The sequence below is a fragment of the Cryptomeria japonica genome, chromosome 7, assembly GCF_030272615.1.
Source record: "Cryptomeria japonica chromosome 7, Sugi_1.0, whole genome shotgun sequence".
Lineage (NCBI taxonomy): Eukaryota > Viridiplantae > Streptophyta > Pinopsida > Cupressales > Cupressaceae > Cryptomeria > Cryptomeria japonica.
Window position 1 is genome coordinate 862,360,236 of NC_081411.1, and position 14,427 is coordinate 862,374,662.

Sequence of the window (14,427 nt, forward strand, 5' to 3'; positions counted from 1 at the left end):
AGCCCACTGCCATAAATGCAACGAACAAAGCTCCCATTTGTAATCTCTCATGCCTCATTTTTGAAGGCCTTTTTTGTTGGACCTTGTTTATGTGAAAGAAAGGGGTATGCTATTCTTAGGAAGGTGGTGCCATGAAGGGACGGGGGCTAGTTGATTGTGATAAGCCACTACGAGGTTTATGCAATCCTTTCTTGGAAAGAGGATGTGTTCTTTCATTTAATCTATTACTTACCTTGTTGACATCCTCGTGTTCTTTAACATATCCCAGTATTTGTTGCTTTGACAACCCTTTTTTATTTGGCTTTGGACAAATTCTTATTCCCAAGTTGGAAATAGCACACAAGTGGGAATTCGCTTGATTATATGAGCTGTTATATTCATTTCCAGGTTGGCTACAATGCTAAGGATAACCGCCACCACTAGTTCAGTCATTGTTGTATGTTGTCAAAGAGGTGACACAACATCAAGTTTAAGTGAGCTCTTTGCATGTGGGGCAATTGAACTAGAACTATTGGCCATTTTGTATGAACATAATAAAACAAAAAATCATTATAAATTTACAATCATACAACTTTAAAAAAAATTGGCTTTATAACTCTTGTATATGTATACAATGTTTTAAAGCCAATTTAAAACATTAAAAAGAAGTTTTCAAAAAAATTGAATAGTGTTCAATTTTTGTTTCAAAATTTGAAAAAATTATTAGATTGACTCATTTTTGATAGATAAATCATCTTCGTGCAAATCTTTTTCTTGTGTTACTGTAGGTTTTTCTTTTCCATGGCCCTCACCTTAAAAAAGTGTAGCGACTTAAAAAAAACAATGGCCGCTTGGAGGCAATTTTTTTTGTTTTTGTCACATGTGCTTGTCAAATGAGGGAAAAAAAAGTCACGTGCCCTCACTTGAGGGCAAAAATATGTATTTAGGATACTTTTTTATTTTAAAATATGTTTTAAAAAGTGTGTTTTTAAAAAAAAATTTCATTTATTGCTGGTTGGGCCGTAGGTCCTCTTGGGTTCACCCGGGCCCAGCCTAGGTGCCTGTCAGGTGAACATAGAGCAATTTCAGGACAAACTCCAATGGGTATGGGGGGCACTAGAAGAAACCTGCAAGTTAGGGAAAGGCAATTTTTTTTGTTTTTATTTTAACTTTTTCTAGTCACGTGTTTGTCAAATGAGGGAAAAATGTTATGTGCCCTCACTTGAGGACAAAAGTGGCTATTTAGGATACTTCTTGGTTTTAAAAATATTCAAAAAAGTGTTTTTTATTTTTCAATTTCGTTTATTGCTGGTTGGGCTGTAGGTCCTCTTGGGTTTGCCTGGGTCTGGCCTAGGTCCCTGTTGAGTGAACCCAGAGCCATTCCAGCCCAGGACAAACCCAAATGGGTATGGGGGGCACTAGAAGAACCCTGCAAGTTAGGTGAAAGGCAAAGTTTTTTTTTTTTAATTTTTTTTTAAAACTTTTTATTTTAATTATTTTTGTACCTAGATGCAACATGACAGTGTGGATGGGGCACAACTCGGCAAACCAGTAAGGGTGGTTGTTTTTTATTTATTTTTTGATTCAAACGCTCATGCTGTCCAAATGCCCAGCAGGGAACCGGATGCAACGTCATCCTCAGTTGCTTTTGAAGAATGGCAGGGACAAAGAGGAGCTCAAGATGGAGGAGACAGCCTTTTCCTGTCAGTTTGGTGGGTGGTGGATATTGATCATATTTTGGGTTATGCTAAAACATTTAAAACACTTTATTAAAACATGCCACTTGTTTGGCCTACAATGTCCTGGAATTGATATGATTGTTTGACTCTGTCTTCTCGTGAATGAACAATTAGTATAGATGGGGCTCTTTTCAACAGCATTAAAACACTTTATTAAAATGTTTTGGCCTTATAAATGCTGAAATATGTCTATTTAATTTTTAATAAACAATAAACATATTAAATGTTTCATGGATAAAGAAGTTTAAATATAAATGATTAAAATATGTATATGTTATTTATTTATTTATTAAAGAAAGGCTTTTAAATCTCTAATGGTTTAACTAAATAAAAATATATAAACCAAGGATGTCTTGAGCTAAGTAGCTCTCATTTAGAGGATGTCATTGTGGAGAGTGAAGATAGAAAGGTTAAGGTTAAATAAAACCAAGGATGTGCTACAAACCTTTCAATTAGTCACTAAAATAGCAAGGTACAGTGCCATTTTGCTGGGTACATAATAAGATTTATCATTGGAAATCCACATGAATAACTCAATATTAGATAGTTTTATGTAATCAATAAATTAATTGGATGATGCATATGCACATCTAGAGTTTACATTCATCTAAATATTTGAAATCAAATACCGTCAAATTCTTATCTTAAATCTCAGATTCTTTCTTGACCTGCGGCTGAAGTGCACTTTGCAACAACATTTTCCGTTACTTTGGACAAAATAATATTAACAAAAGGAGAAGTAAACTATGTTGGGTACTTGACACATTCATTAGTGCTTCTCCAAATTTTGATGTTTTTTTCTATATGCCCTAAGTTATTTCCAGTGAAAATAACATCCACGTTGTGAAGAAGATGAATTTCTTTTCTGGCTTGGGAAAGGAAATATTTTACTTAACACAATGCAACAGACAAGTACATTGAATGCATACAAAATCCAAGATAGCAGAGTGCAATAAAACAGTATAAAATTGGTTTAGGAAGGCTAACAAGAGAAACACAACAACTTTTAGACATCTGGATAAAATATATATCAGTAACTGGCAGCAAAGCTTGAAACTGCCATAACATCAAGGAATTATGCATCACAAAAAAGTTAAGTTACGACTAGCAAGAAGGGTTGATTACAGCTTGAAGATGGTGGGAATGCTGTTTTTCACAAATGCTCTAGAGGATCTATAAGAATTTGATTAATTACACTAAATTGCACAGGCAGTTCTCTACCTTATAGGCAAAATGCTAAATGTTCCTTAAATTACATGTAGGATAAAATTTGACAAAACTAGTTTGTTTCCAACAACCTTATTGTGGATGGAATTGTGAAAGAGATAAAATGCAATATGCATAGTGCAATATTTTGGTTTAGAGGAAAGGACTTCGGGTACCACTGTTGATTGTAACTAGGTAGAATGTGGATTCCAATTGCCTTAAGGCAACATTGGAATCCGCCAATGGCTGGGCCCTTCTCTCCCCTCTCTCACGCCACACTAAAGGGAAACGTGTTCCCTCTAATAGGGCCGACCCTATAAAGTAATAAAATAAATAAAAGGATCAACACCAAGCCGACCTCAAATAGGTCCTCTTGCCTCATATAAATAAACAACTACTTGACCTCATAACATACAATGATATCACATGCAATAATCATTCTGCAAGTGCGAAAATCAGAAAGAAAGAATTCTAAATGCGAGGTGAAGGAAGTGTGCATTGAGGCGACTGTTAATATAAGGGTGAACTTCAATAGAAGATGCGAATGGCAAGACATATGTGAAGCCAAAGACAATTTCCAGATCTGTTCATCTGAAGGTCATCTTGCTGTCATATGCAAAGCAGATTCAAGAGGTGTATTGCTGTGTGAAAGGCTTAGACAAATTGGTGTGCGACATCAAAGCTACCAGCTAAGTAATGTACTGTTACAATTGGATATAATTCATAGTCATACCTGAGGATCTGTTGGCTGGGTTTTTCTCATAGGAGGTTTTCCCAGGGTATTTGTGTGTCGTGTTCATTTTGCTCAATTTATGTTTATGTTTAAGTCTGAAAGTAATTAAACTAAACAACAAATATATTGATTTAGTAATTAACTCCAGTTTTCTAAGTATAGTTTAAATCTGAAAGTCTAAATCTCCACATGGTATCAGAGCTAGGTTCGTACTAACCAGTGATCAGGGTTAATCATGTAATTTCAGTCTCTTGTTCCTTCCTTCTTTGGTGACAGGTTCAAATAGAAATCAGATCTGAAGCAACACTGAAACCAAAAGAAAGAATTAAGTTATGGCATGTTGATCAATGAATTAGGTCTTCAAACTGTGATCAGCGAACCTAATGCAAATGAGGGCGCAGTTGCAACAATTAGGATATGATTCACCAATAGGGCGCAGTTTTCTGAGTATAGTTTAAATCTGAAAGTCTAAATCTCAACAACCACCACGTTGCTTCATTCTAGTTAATATTGTGCCATTTCAAATGTAATATATGTGATTAGAAATAGATATTTCTAGTTGACTTGTTGAATATTGTGAAGGCCTTTTGTTTCAGTGCAACTTTTAGACGCTATTTAAAATACTATTTCCATTTTTGGGTGCTTGTGGATTTTCAGATGTCAGCTTGCCTCTGATTGATTGTTTCAATGAATTCTTAGCTACTGCAATACAGAATGTATATAGAATATATAATTTTAAATTTGCTTGTCGAAGGATTGTAATTCTCTACTGTAGATTTCGGAATGAACTTGTTACACGTTGATTTTGCAGCTCTTGATTGCTTTGTTGAGGGTCCTCCATTTACCCTTCAACGATTGTGTGAGGTATTCCTATCCATCAAGACAGATGGTCATATTTTTGAAATACTACAAACAGTAGAACGTTTTTATTGGTTGTGGTTATGTTTTTTATTTTGAAGATTTGTTGTTATGTATTGTGCAGATATTGTTGAAGCCACAAAGCATCTATCCTAATATATCGAAGGCATCTCTTGCATTGGAAAAGGTAAACAGTCTTAAATGTTCTTGTATTAAATTGGATTATAGGTGTTTATTTTACACACAAACACCCATACACATCCATGCACACTCACACATGCACAAACACATGCTCACATGTAAACTTGCACTAACATACACACATTGATACAGATACACGTATGTATATACTATTAGAATATTTAATTATATTTTAGTCATCTATATTTAGTTCCTTGTTTAATGGTCATTTAGCTTTTTAGTTAATTAGCTTTTAAGCTTTATTTAGCATTTAGCATTTTCTTTTTAGTTAATTAGCTTTTAAGCTTTATTTAGCGTTTAGCTTTTTAGGAGTTCACTTTAAACGACTTGTTCTTAATTTAGAACGTCGTCCTTGTAATCTCTTTATATACATTTGTATATTGTTGAATAGATCATCTGATTATTGAATCATTCATTCAATTTATTTTTCATGGTATCAGAGCAGTTCGATGGGATTCTTTAAAGTTTGGCGAATTTTTATTTCTGGAATATTTTCCAGATTTTTTTTTATTGTTTTTTATACAAAAACGATTTTTTGTTTTTTTGAAGGTTTTTGGTGGGTTTCGAGGGTTTCTTGTTCGTGGGCAAATTTCTTTGTGCTGGGCAAGAGTTCATGTTTTTTTTAGGGTTTTGCAGATTTTCGGGCTTGCAACCTCGAGTATTTTTTTGCAGATTGAAAATTTACCTAGGGTTTCTGCAATTTTCGACTAGGGTTTTGACCCTTCAATTCAAGTCGAAATTTTATTTCGGTTGCAGATTCTTGGTGGGTTTTTCGAGACTTCAATTGGGTCGTCGTCATATTTTTTTGGGTGCATTGTTTTCCGTGCTTCAATTTTTGAGCCATCAAATTTGCATTTTGTTTTCAGATTCTTGGTGGGTTTTTCGAGAGCTTTTTTGGGTTGGTCTCATATTTTTTTGGGTGCCTTATTTTGCGTGCCTCGAATTTTGTGCTAGCGAAGTTGCCTTGGAATTTAAAAACAGTACGCGATTTCTGCTAATTTTGTGGGCGTTGTTTATGCAGTACATCCGACCTAGGGTTTTTGCCCCTTTTTTTTGAAAAAAAATCATCTATATTTTTTTGTTTTTTTTACAAAAAAAATTAGAGGTATTTTTTTATTTTCTGCAAATTATTATTTTTTCAGGAAAATTTTCAGGTTTTAAGTTTGCAGAAAATTTTAATTTTTGGGTTTCTTCCAAACCTCAAAATTCGTGCCAGTATCCTCCTCCAGGGTTTCAGATTTTTTGTGCAGTTGCTTCTATTTTGATTTTTGAATCAGATTTTTCTGTCTCATGCTTTCATTAGGTTGACCTCGTTCAACCTCCATTTTTGTGATGGCATCTTTGACCAACATCATGTTGGAACACAGTCAAAAGTTCAACAACTGCCACAACACTTGGAAACAGTGCATGTTCACGATATCTAAATATCGTTACCTTTATTAGATTGATTTAGGCCAGACCTTGTCTTTTAGGTCCCAGGGTTTTCACGATTTTTTTTTGAAAAATTGTCTGTCGGTTTTCTGATTTTTTCCACAAAAATTCATGGGAGGGTTTTCACGATTTTTTCCTCAAAAATTGTTCATAGGGTTTATAATTTTCCCTTAAAAATTATCTCATTTGTAATTTGCAATATTCGCGTGAGATTTTAATTATCTGGGTTTTACCATTTTTTCCCACAAAAACAATGTTTTGTAACCTCAGATTTCTTGGTTTTTCGATTTCCTCCTCAAAATCGTAAATTCTCTTTTCGAGGGTTCCTATTTCAGGGTTTGACGGTTTTTTCCTCAAAATCGTGCTTTGTTGCAGTTAGTTTGGTTCGCACCTGCTAGGGCGAACATTTGCAACCGTGGTATCTTGCAGTCAGTTTTGGAGTTGGTACTCTTCTGCAAAAGGGTTTGCCGATTTTTCCTCAAAATCATGGTTTTAGGTTTCAGTTTGGTTACCCAACATCAGGTTGGATGGATTCTGGTATTCTTGGTCATTAACATTTTTCAGATCCAGGGAGGGTCTCCACCACATCAGAGTGTTCTTTTCATTTGTGATCAAAAGACCTACAGTGTCTTCTGTAGGGTAGTTAGTAGATAAAACGACCATTAAGGGAGGGCATTAGAATATTTAATTATATTTTAGTCACCTATATTTAGTTCCTTGTTTAATGGTCATTTAGCTTTTAAGCTTTATTTAGCGTTTAGCTTTTCCTTTTTAGTTAATTAGCTTTTAAGCTTTATTTAGCGTTTAGCTTTTTAGTAGTTCACTTTAAACGACTTGTTCTTAATTTAGAACGTTGTCCTTGTAATCTCTTTATATACATTTGTATATTGTTGAATAGATCATCCGATTATTGAATCATTCATTCAATTTATTTTTCATATACAACTTGCTTCTTACATTGGTACTTTGTTTAGGGGAAATTGAATACTAACTTGGTGTTGCCCTATAGAGTGACCCTCTATCGTGCTAGATCTGACTAACTCATTGATCTTTGAAATAGATAAGAATAGCTTGGTACTTGCCATTCTCTGTATGTTTACTTGATAACCATTTTGTGCAAAGTGATGTTTCAGAGAAAGCAAATAACTTTTTATGTTTGTTGATTTCTATCAAAAATTTGTGTTATTATGTATGTTGGCCTAATTATTTGGGTAGTTCCAGTTTTTTGGTTTTTGCTTTGTGTTGCACAACAATTTCGCATACATGGTATTTACACACCATTCTTTGTGTAAATCTTGTACTGAAATTTTGTTAGTAATTTGTTTTCTGGAAGGAGCTCCATTTATTTTTGCGTGCTAGGTAATAGGCAACCTTTTAGGGGTGCTTCTTTCCAATTTGTGAATTAATAAGTACTAGAATTCTAAATGTGAAACGCAAAAAAGTTGTTTTTTAATTGGATTTAGGTAGGGGTTTTAAAATGAATTGATAGGTCTTTCATATTAGATAGGAGAGATGTTAGGAAAATTGGTGTCTCTCCCTTGCAATTACATAAGGTTATTGTTTATAGTAACTATTCATTTGAGCACAGATTGACCCGAAATTTTCTCCGAAGCTGTGGATTGGCTAAATAAGGAATGCTAGTAAATTTTTGTTGGAAGATCATGTCTAGATTTGAAGATGTTAGTTTCTATTTTTAAAATTTTTTGAAGTCTAGTTTGAATGCCTTTAGAGGCATTTTTGGGACTCAAAAGTGGTCATAAGTAATGTAATAGTGGGTTATAGTTTGATAGAGCATTTCACAAGCTTTCCAACAATTCAGTTTTTTTAGTTGGACTTCGAGATCAAAGTTATGGCTTGTGATAGTTGGGTTTGCTAAAATGGGATATGTAGAAATGTATGAAACACATAAATGAGTTATAAGGGGGAGTTACATGCGTTGGTGTGTGTTTTGACACATCATGGGGCATTTTGGATTGGAGATAATTTCGGTGCCACTTTTTGGGTGTTTTTTAGCTCGTAGTTTTGTAATACTATTTGATGGTTTCATGTATTGTATCTCCTATATATTAGGTGCATGAGATGGAGGTTGTGTAAAAGTCTTATAGCTGTTGAGTTACCTCTAAATCCTTGGTTGGTGATAATCTTGTGAGAAACATTCTTTGCAAGTATGTTGTAATCTTGTTGATTTGGCGGCTTTTGGGAGTAGGGGGTTTTTCCCATGTAAATTATTGTGTGGTATGCATGATATTTATATTTATTTCTGATTAATTTTTGTGATTATTGTAAAGATCTGAAAAGTTTTTGCAATACCTTCCTCTCAAGATCAGTGTAGGAAGTTGCTCTGTTACCTTAGCTTCGTTTCAAGAGATCTTGCAACCATGGTTTTATAATTCAGAGCTGAAAAAGTGAAAACAATTCAAGCATGGACATGTAAAGCGTAAAGAGCAATGGATAAGAAACAAGTTAGGCCATTGCAACTCTAGAGCTTTTTTGTTATGCTTCTTGTTCATATTTTTCTTTTTTCAATGTGTAATAAAGTTTTATATTTTGATACCAGTGGATTCACATGGTTATTTTTGCTTCTTGTACTTGGCACTTATGAACCTATGTATCTTATTGAATGCCAAACGCCTAAATGAAATAAATGCTTGCTTGTGAAAATTTTAGGCAAACAAGTGAGGACAGCGTTGTAATAGCCTGGCTTGTAAAATTGGTTAAACAAAGAACCAAATCTCCAATATAGAAATTTAAACACAGATGATGTGTACTGAGTTAACCATTGATTGCAGAATCCAATAAACAACAGTCATAGTTTCAGATTTTATTTTTAGTTTCCATCCATCCATACATATAGCGATTTGGAATACAATTAAGACTGATACATTTCAAATAGCTAATCTATGATAAGATTTTACATACAGATCAGCTAGATCGCTCCAAGTATCTAGGAATTGATGTCCTCCTAATGCTTGCGCTTACAGTCACAAGCAATATACGATAGGTGTGCACACAGCTTCTGATAATGAACTCAACCTTCTCCGATTCCTTCTTTCTTGGTCCGACCCAGCTATATGTGTTGTGTTGGTTTCCTCTGTCGCGGCTCTTGTGTGCAGTTCTGTGACTCTTCTCCCCTATCTGCCAATATTGGCCTTGCTTGTCGAAGACATAGCAAAGGCCTTCAATGCTTTCCTTGAATATCAATTCAGATATTGCCTTTCAGTGCTCTGCATTCTCTGACTTTAAATCGGTGAATTCACCTAGCTTTACCTTCTTGTGCATGGAGTCTGTAATATGGAATATCTCTTGCAAGCTTGCGCCGAATAATGTTTCCAGATTTCTGCCTATCAAATAATTCTACCAAGTGCCAATATGAAATCCCAACAATAGTCGTTACCTTTGAAGCCCCTTATACACCAGTCTTTGATAGCCCGAATTGTTGTATTGTTTGGCGAATACTACATCAATTAAGTTTCATGACAACCACAATCACTGATGCCTCCACATACAAACTTGGCAAAAATTAAGATATATGGCTCCTTAGAATACACCGACATGAAATACAAACATATGGAGCCTTATAAATATTTCCCTTGATATATCAGCTAGAAAGAATGAGACATTTATGTAAGTTGGCCTCTTTGATTAATTCCAGCAAACATTCACGCTTGAGCCACTACTTCAAATGAAGCCAAATAAATCGAGACCCCCAAATATTACGCTGGTGTAATGCTCTAAATAAACAATGATCGAGCAAATAGACAACCAGCTTACAATCATATAAAGTGTCCCTTTGAAGAAATTATTACAAACAATATTGAACCTCAATATCTGCAAAGATCTTAATTAAATAAACTTATCTGCAAATTTGTCTCTAAGACACACTTCACAAATTTGGCACTGATGTAGACTCCGTCACAAATCCACCCCTTTGGAAGAACTAGGTTTTCATCGAGCCCTTCTATCAGAGTCTTGAAAGTTTGTCTCCAGAAACCATAAATCGTTTATCAAATCCAAAAGCATGCCTTCCTTACTACCTCTAGTCTCCTTATAAAGAACTCCAGGAAGCTTCTAGAATATTAGGCCAACCACATTTGGAGAACTTTATTTAATAAAGTGACATTATGATATTGTTTTATTGTGTATAAATTAAATTAATTAATATTAAGCTTTCATTGGATATTTTATTTATTTTTGACAACTTAATAAAAATCAATTTAATTAACTGTCACCTTTCAAATTGGGGACATTATAGGCCTTGTTAAAGGTAAGCATTGGTTAATATGAGGATTAATATATAGAAAAAACATTGCCTTATTGATAACATGCATTATGGACCTGACATACCTCTATCTTAGAGCTTTAAGATGCTTGTAAACCTTTTATGGACCTGACATACCTCTATCCTAGATGCACCTTTTTTGTGAAGTGTGCATCTGTTACCATATCCGATTTTTCTTGTACAAGTCCTTGTCCCAAAGTTTATATGCATTCTTTTATGGTTTAATTATGAAAACCATTTCATTTAAGTTGTACAAGACCAGTCAATTGGTTTGGGATAGAGCTTGTTAAGTAACCTATTTTTTTTCAAAAGAAGAGTTGGCATATTCATATTGGCTTAAGAAGGTTTTCTACCCATGTCTCAACCATTTCTAACTTCCTCAACATGTATCAAAATCATAAATGGGCACGAGGGGGTTGACAAAAACTTGGCAAATGAGATATAAAAAATTATTTGAACTGCCTAAAGTTAAAAATATTGCGATTTTTGCATTTTGGGTGACAGTGGGTTGCGACTTAGGGCATGCAAATATGTAGGCTATCGTTGGATTTTATCTGTCACTTTTAAACGACTTTATTCTGAAAATTTCATCAGTCACTTTTAAATGATTGTATTTTGAAAATTGTGGAAAATGTAATCTGTGCATGTGATTTTAAAATGATCAGCACAGTCACTTTCGAAGTTTCAAACAATTAAAAGAATTTATCATAATGTTCGCTGTATTCTGAAAATGGTAGAAAATGCGAAAATATAATCTATGTGACTTTAGAACGACCAGCTCTGTCACTTCCAAAGTTTCAAACAATTTAAAGAATTTATCATAATGTTCGCTGGATTCCTTTGTATGTAAGTTGTACTTTTCACATTTTAATATCCTTTGATTCATTTCTATAGTGAAACTTCAGAAGTCTTGAAAACTTGAAAGTATTGGATTTTCACAGTTATAATTCTAGTCTGTAGGTCTATGGACAATTTTAATTAAATAACACTTGCAGGCTTAATTTTCCTAGTCATAATTCTCAAAATTTAAGTCTGCAAGTCATTAGAACTTGTGATAAGAACGAAATTTCAATTGAACTACCTGTAAGCCTGAATTTTTACAATTATAATTTATAACTAGGGAAATTCAAGACCGCAGGTCACTTAAACTTGCAATCTGAACAAAATTTAAAAAATTTATATAATAACCACGTCCAACATTCTATTTATCTCTGAATCAACACTTTCAGGCTTCAGCACAGAAATAATTTATCCATGGTCTCTTGGCTCCTTTAAAATATAAACATATTACACATTTTTTGTTTCTTTAAAATGGATTACATTGGTACTCATTCATAGGAGAATGAGAGTAAAGAATATTTTAGCTTTAGTTGTAGACAAAATTTATGATTTTATAATTTTTATTCATATTGAAATTTGAATTTCATATATATTAAGATGTTGAACTTGTTTTTTGGTCTATGATATGTATTAAACTGTAATTTTGATTTATACATGATGGATATTAGTAGTATATTCCACAAATTCAGTAGTAGGTGTGTTTTTAAGAATATTTTTAAAAAATTCTATATTTTCAAATGTTTGCTAAATTTACTGAGTTTTTGGCCGAACTTATGATGAATCTTGAGTTTTTCAATTATTTGGGCCTGCCGTGTATGAGTTTTTCAACTATAATTAATATGTATTACATTAGCACCACTACCTTGTTTTGTATAAAATCTGGCATGTAAGTTAAATTTTACACCAATGGCATCGGAGCGGGCCAAAAAAATTGACTTGAGATGGTGGGAAGCATTATGCTTTCCCTAATTTCAAACACTATGCTTTCTCTAATTTCGAACGGAGCACTTAGCTGCTTATCGATTTGGTCCATTAACGATGAAAGAGTTCTTCTGAAATGAACTATATGAAATAATAATGAACAATAGTCATGCTTTGAAATATCGGACTGAAATTTTTGGGTTTGCAAAAAGTTTACCAGTTTGCTCAGTTGCATACGTATTACCTGCTATTACAAATCATATATTGTGAAGCATTTCGATGTGTTGTTGCGTCGTTGTCTAGATGGAAACAATGTAATGAACTAATATGTAGCTCACAGGAACTGACAATTGTTTTCCGAGTGATTAGATGATGTCACGAGGATAAAATGTCCCGTTGAACAATTCCTGTAAACTGCTCTCAACAGTACCAAACCTGCAATGCAAGTTTCGTGCATGAGACTACTGTCTCCAGCAGTCTGACATTGTTTGTTGAACTTTCATATTCGATAGCATCTATCAATTAAGGCAGGCCAATACTTGGGTAGACATAGCCACCACCTGCATCACCTATATTAATCATCACGAGCGTGCAGGAAATAATTCGATGTGGCTTTAGATCATTCCCAATTAAAATCTGATTTGTTAGACAGAACCATAAAAGAAGCTTGTTGCCACGGTTATGAATAAATGCATGCTTTTATGTACTATCGAGTATTGGAATGCTAGAGATAAGAATTTAATTTCAAAAATAGTTTACTATATCCGTGGGGGTTTTACTTCATTATGGTGCTTTTACATTTTGTTCTGTTTGAACTTGATATCTGCATGTTTTAAGCCATATTAAGTGGTTTGAACTTTGCGTAGTTGTAAGTCTGCATTGCTTCTCTCTGATCCTATTTAAGTATTGGTTTTCTTCTACAGATTTTGCTGGTGACATCCACCCTGCCAGTGAGTATTGATCCCTATCCATCATTTTCTCTCTCCAGTTCATATGAGAATGGTCCCAAGCAAAATGGAAGTCACGACACTGCTGCCAATACCAATGAAGTTCCTAATACCACTGAAGTTGCCAATGCTGCCGAAGCTTCTAATACTGCCGAAGTTGCCAAAACAGTTGACGCCATCATTACAGATGAAGAGATGATTGATGCTAGCATGGATGTTGATGAGAAATCAGAGACCAATGAACGAAATGGTGACTTGGATGCATTTACAAAAAAAACTCCTGAGATTCCCTGTAATGGTGACTAGACTCCCGTTTCTGAATCTGTTACATATGAGTCCTGTTTCCATGTTTTCTTGTTAAATATGGGGAAATATCGATCGTTTAGCTCTGACATTGTTTATTCTTTATATTTTCAAGGATATTTTTAAACTTCTGTCTCCCTCTGCTCCTTTCAATGGAAAATATCCTCTGAAAGCTTGTGACTTATGAGAAATTTTAAAGAAAACAAGCAACAGCATATTTGGGTGCGAATTAAAAAAAATCATCGAAGGAGCATACTCGGACCCCAAAAGATTTGTGTCACGTATCATGTTTTTGAACTGTAGATGATGGGAAGTTAGCATGCTCCATGTTTCAGTTCAACGAGGCAATGTTGTATCTTATTCTAATTATTATATCTGCCCTTCCAGTGAACTGGGAAATGAATGGATGCTGAAACAGTAAGACTGAATTTTGGGAACAGATACCCTTATTGTAGGAACTTAGCAGGCTATAGAATTAACGACAATTATAATCATGGTGTCTAAGCTCGGACCTTCATACTTTTGCTGAAATGCATACAACTTGAAATGCATTCAAACATAAGTCAGGTTCAAAATGTGTCGATGAACTTTTATAAAATATGGTGCTCGTGTAAAAGCTCCAGTGCTATTTTGCTTACAAAATTCTTTTCATTCGTTTTGTCTAGCTAAGAATCTTGTTGATTTATGAACGTTCTTGAGATTTTTTGGGGGCATTATTGTTTGAGGTCAGAACCATTTGTAAGGCTTAACATCATTTAAATTGATTTAAAAGTATTTGATCTCCGTTCTGGTCTCGTCTAAAACTCCGCATCCTCTATGAGGCAAGTTAAGCTGTATTCTTCTTATCTGCTATTTAAATAGAAATTTCTGCAAGTTAAATAGAGTTTTACGATAGCGTATATGTTAAAAGAAGTTGAGCATGTCAGATCTAGTATACAACTTTGTGATTCAACTGGTCGTTCCTCTAGAAGTTAAATATAGTGAATCTTG

The 14,427-nt window shown here is 34.2% G+C and overlaps 1 protein-coding gene across 2 annotated transcripts in view; it reads left to right on the forward strand.

Annotated features, from left to right (window-relative positions):
• LOC131047042 (uncharacterized) overlaps positions 1-14,079 on the forward strand; it is a 73,316-nt gene extending 59,237 nt beyond the window's left edge. For both annotated transcript variants that reach the window (XM_057980841.2, XM_057980840.2), the window contains exons 5-7: positions 4,469-4,521; positions 4,640-4,702; positions 13,111-14,079. In XM_057980841.2, coding sequence (XP_057836824.1) covers positions 4,469-4,521; positions 4,640-4,702; positions 13,111-13,440 — 446 coding nt within the window. In that variant the 3' untranslated portion in view covers positions 13,441-14,079. The remainder of the gene's footprint in view (positions 1-4,468; positions 4,522-4,639; positions 4,703-13,110) is intronic.
• Positions 14,080-14,427: the final 348 nt, after the last annotated feature.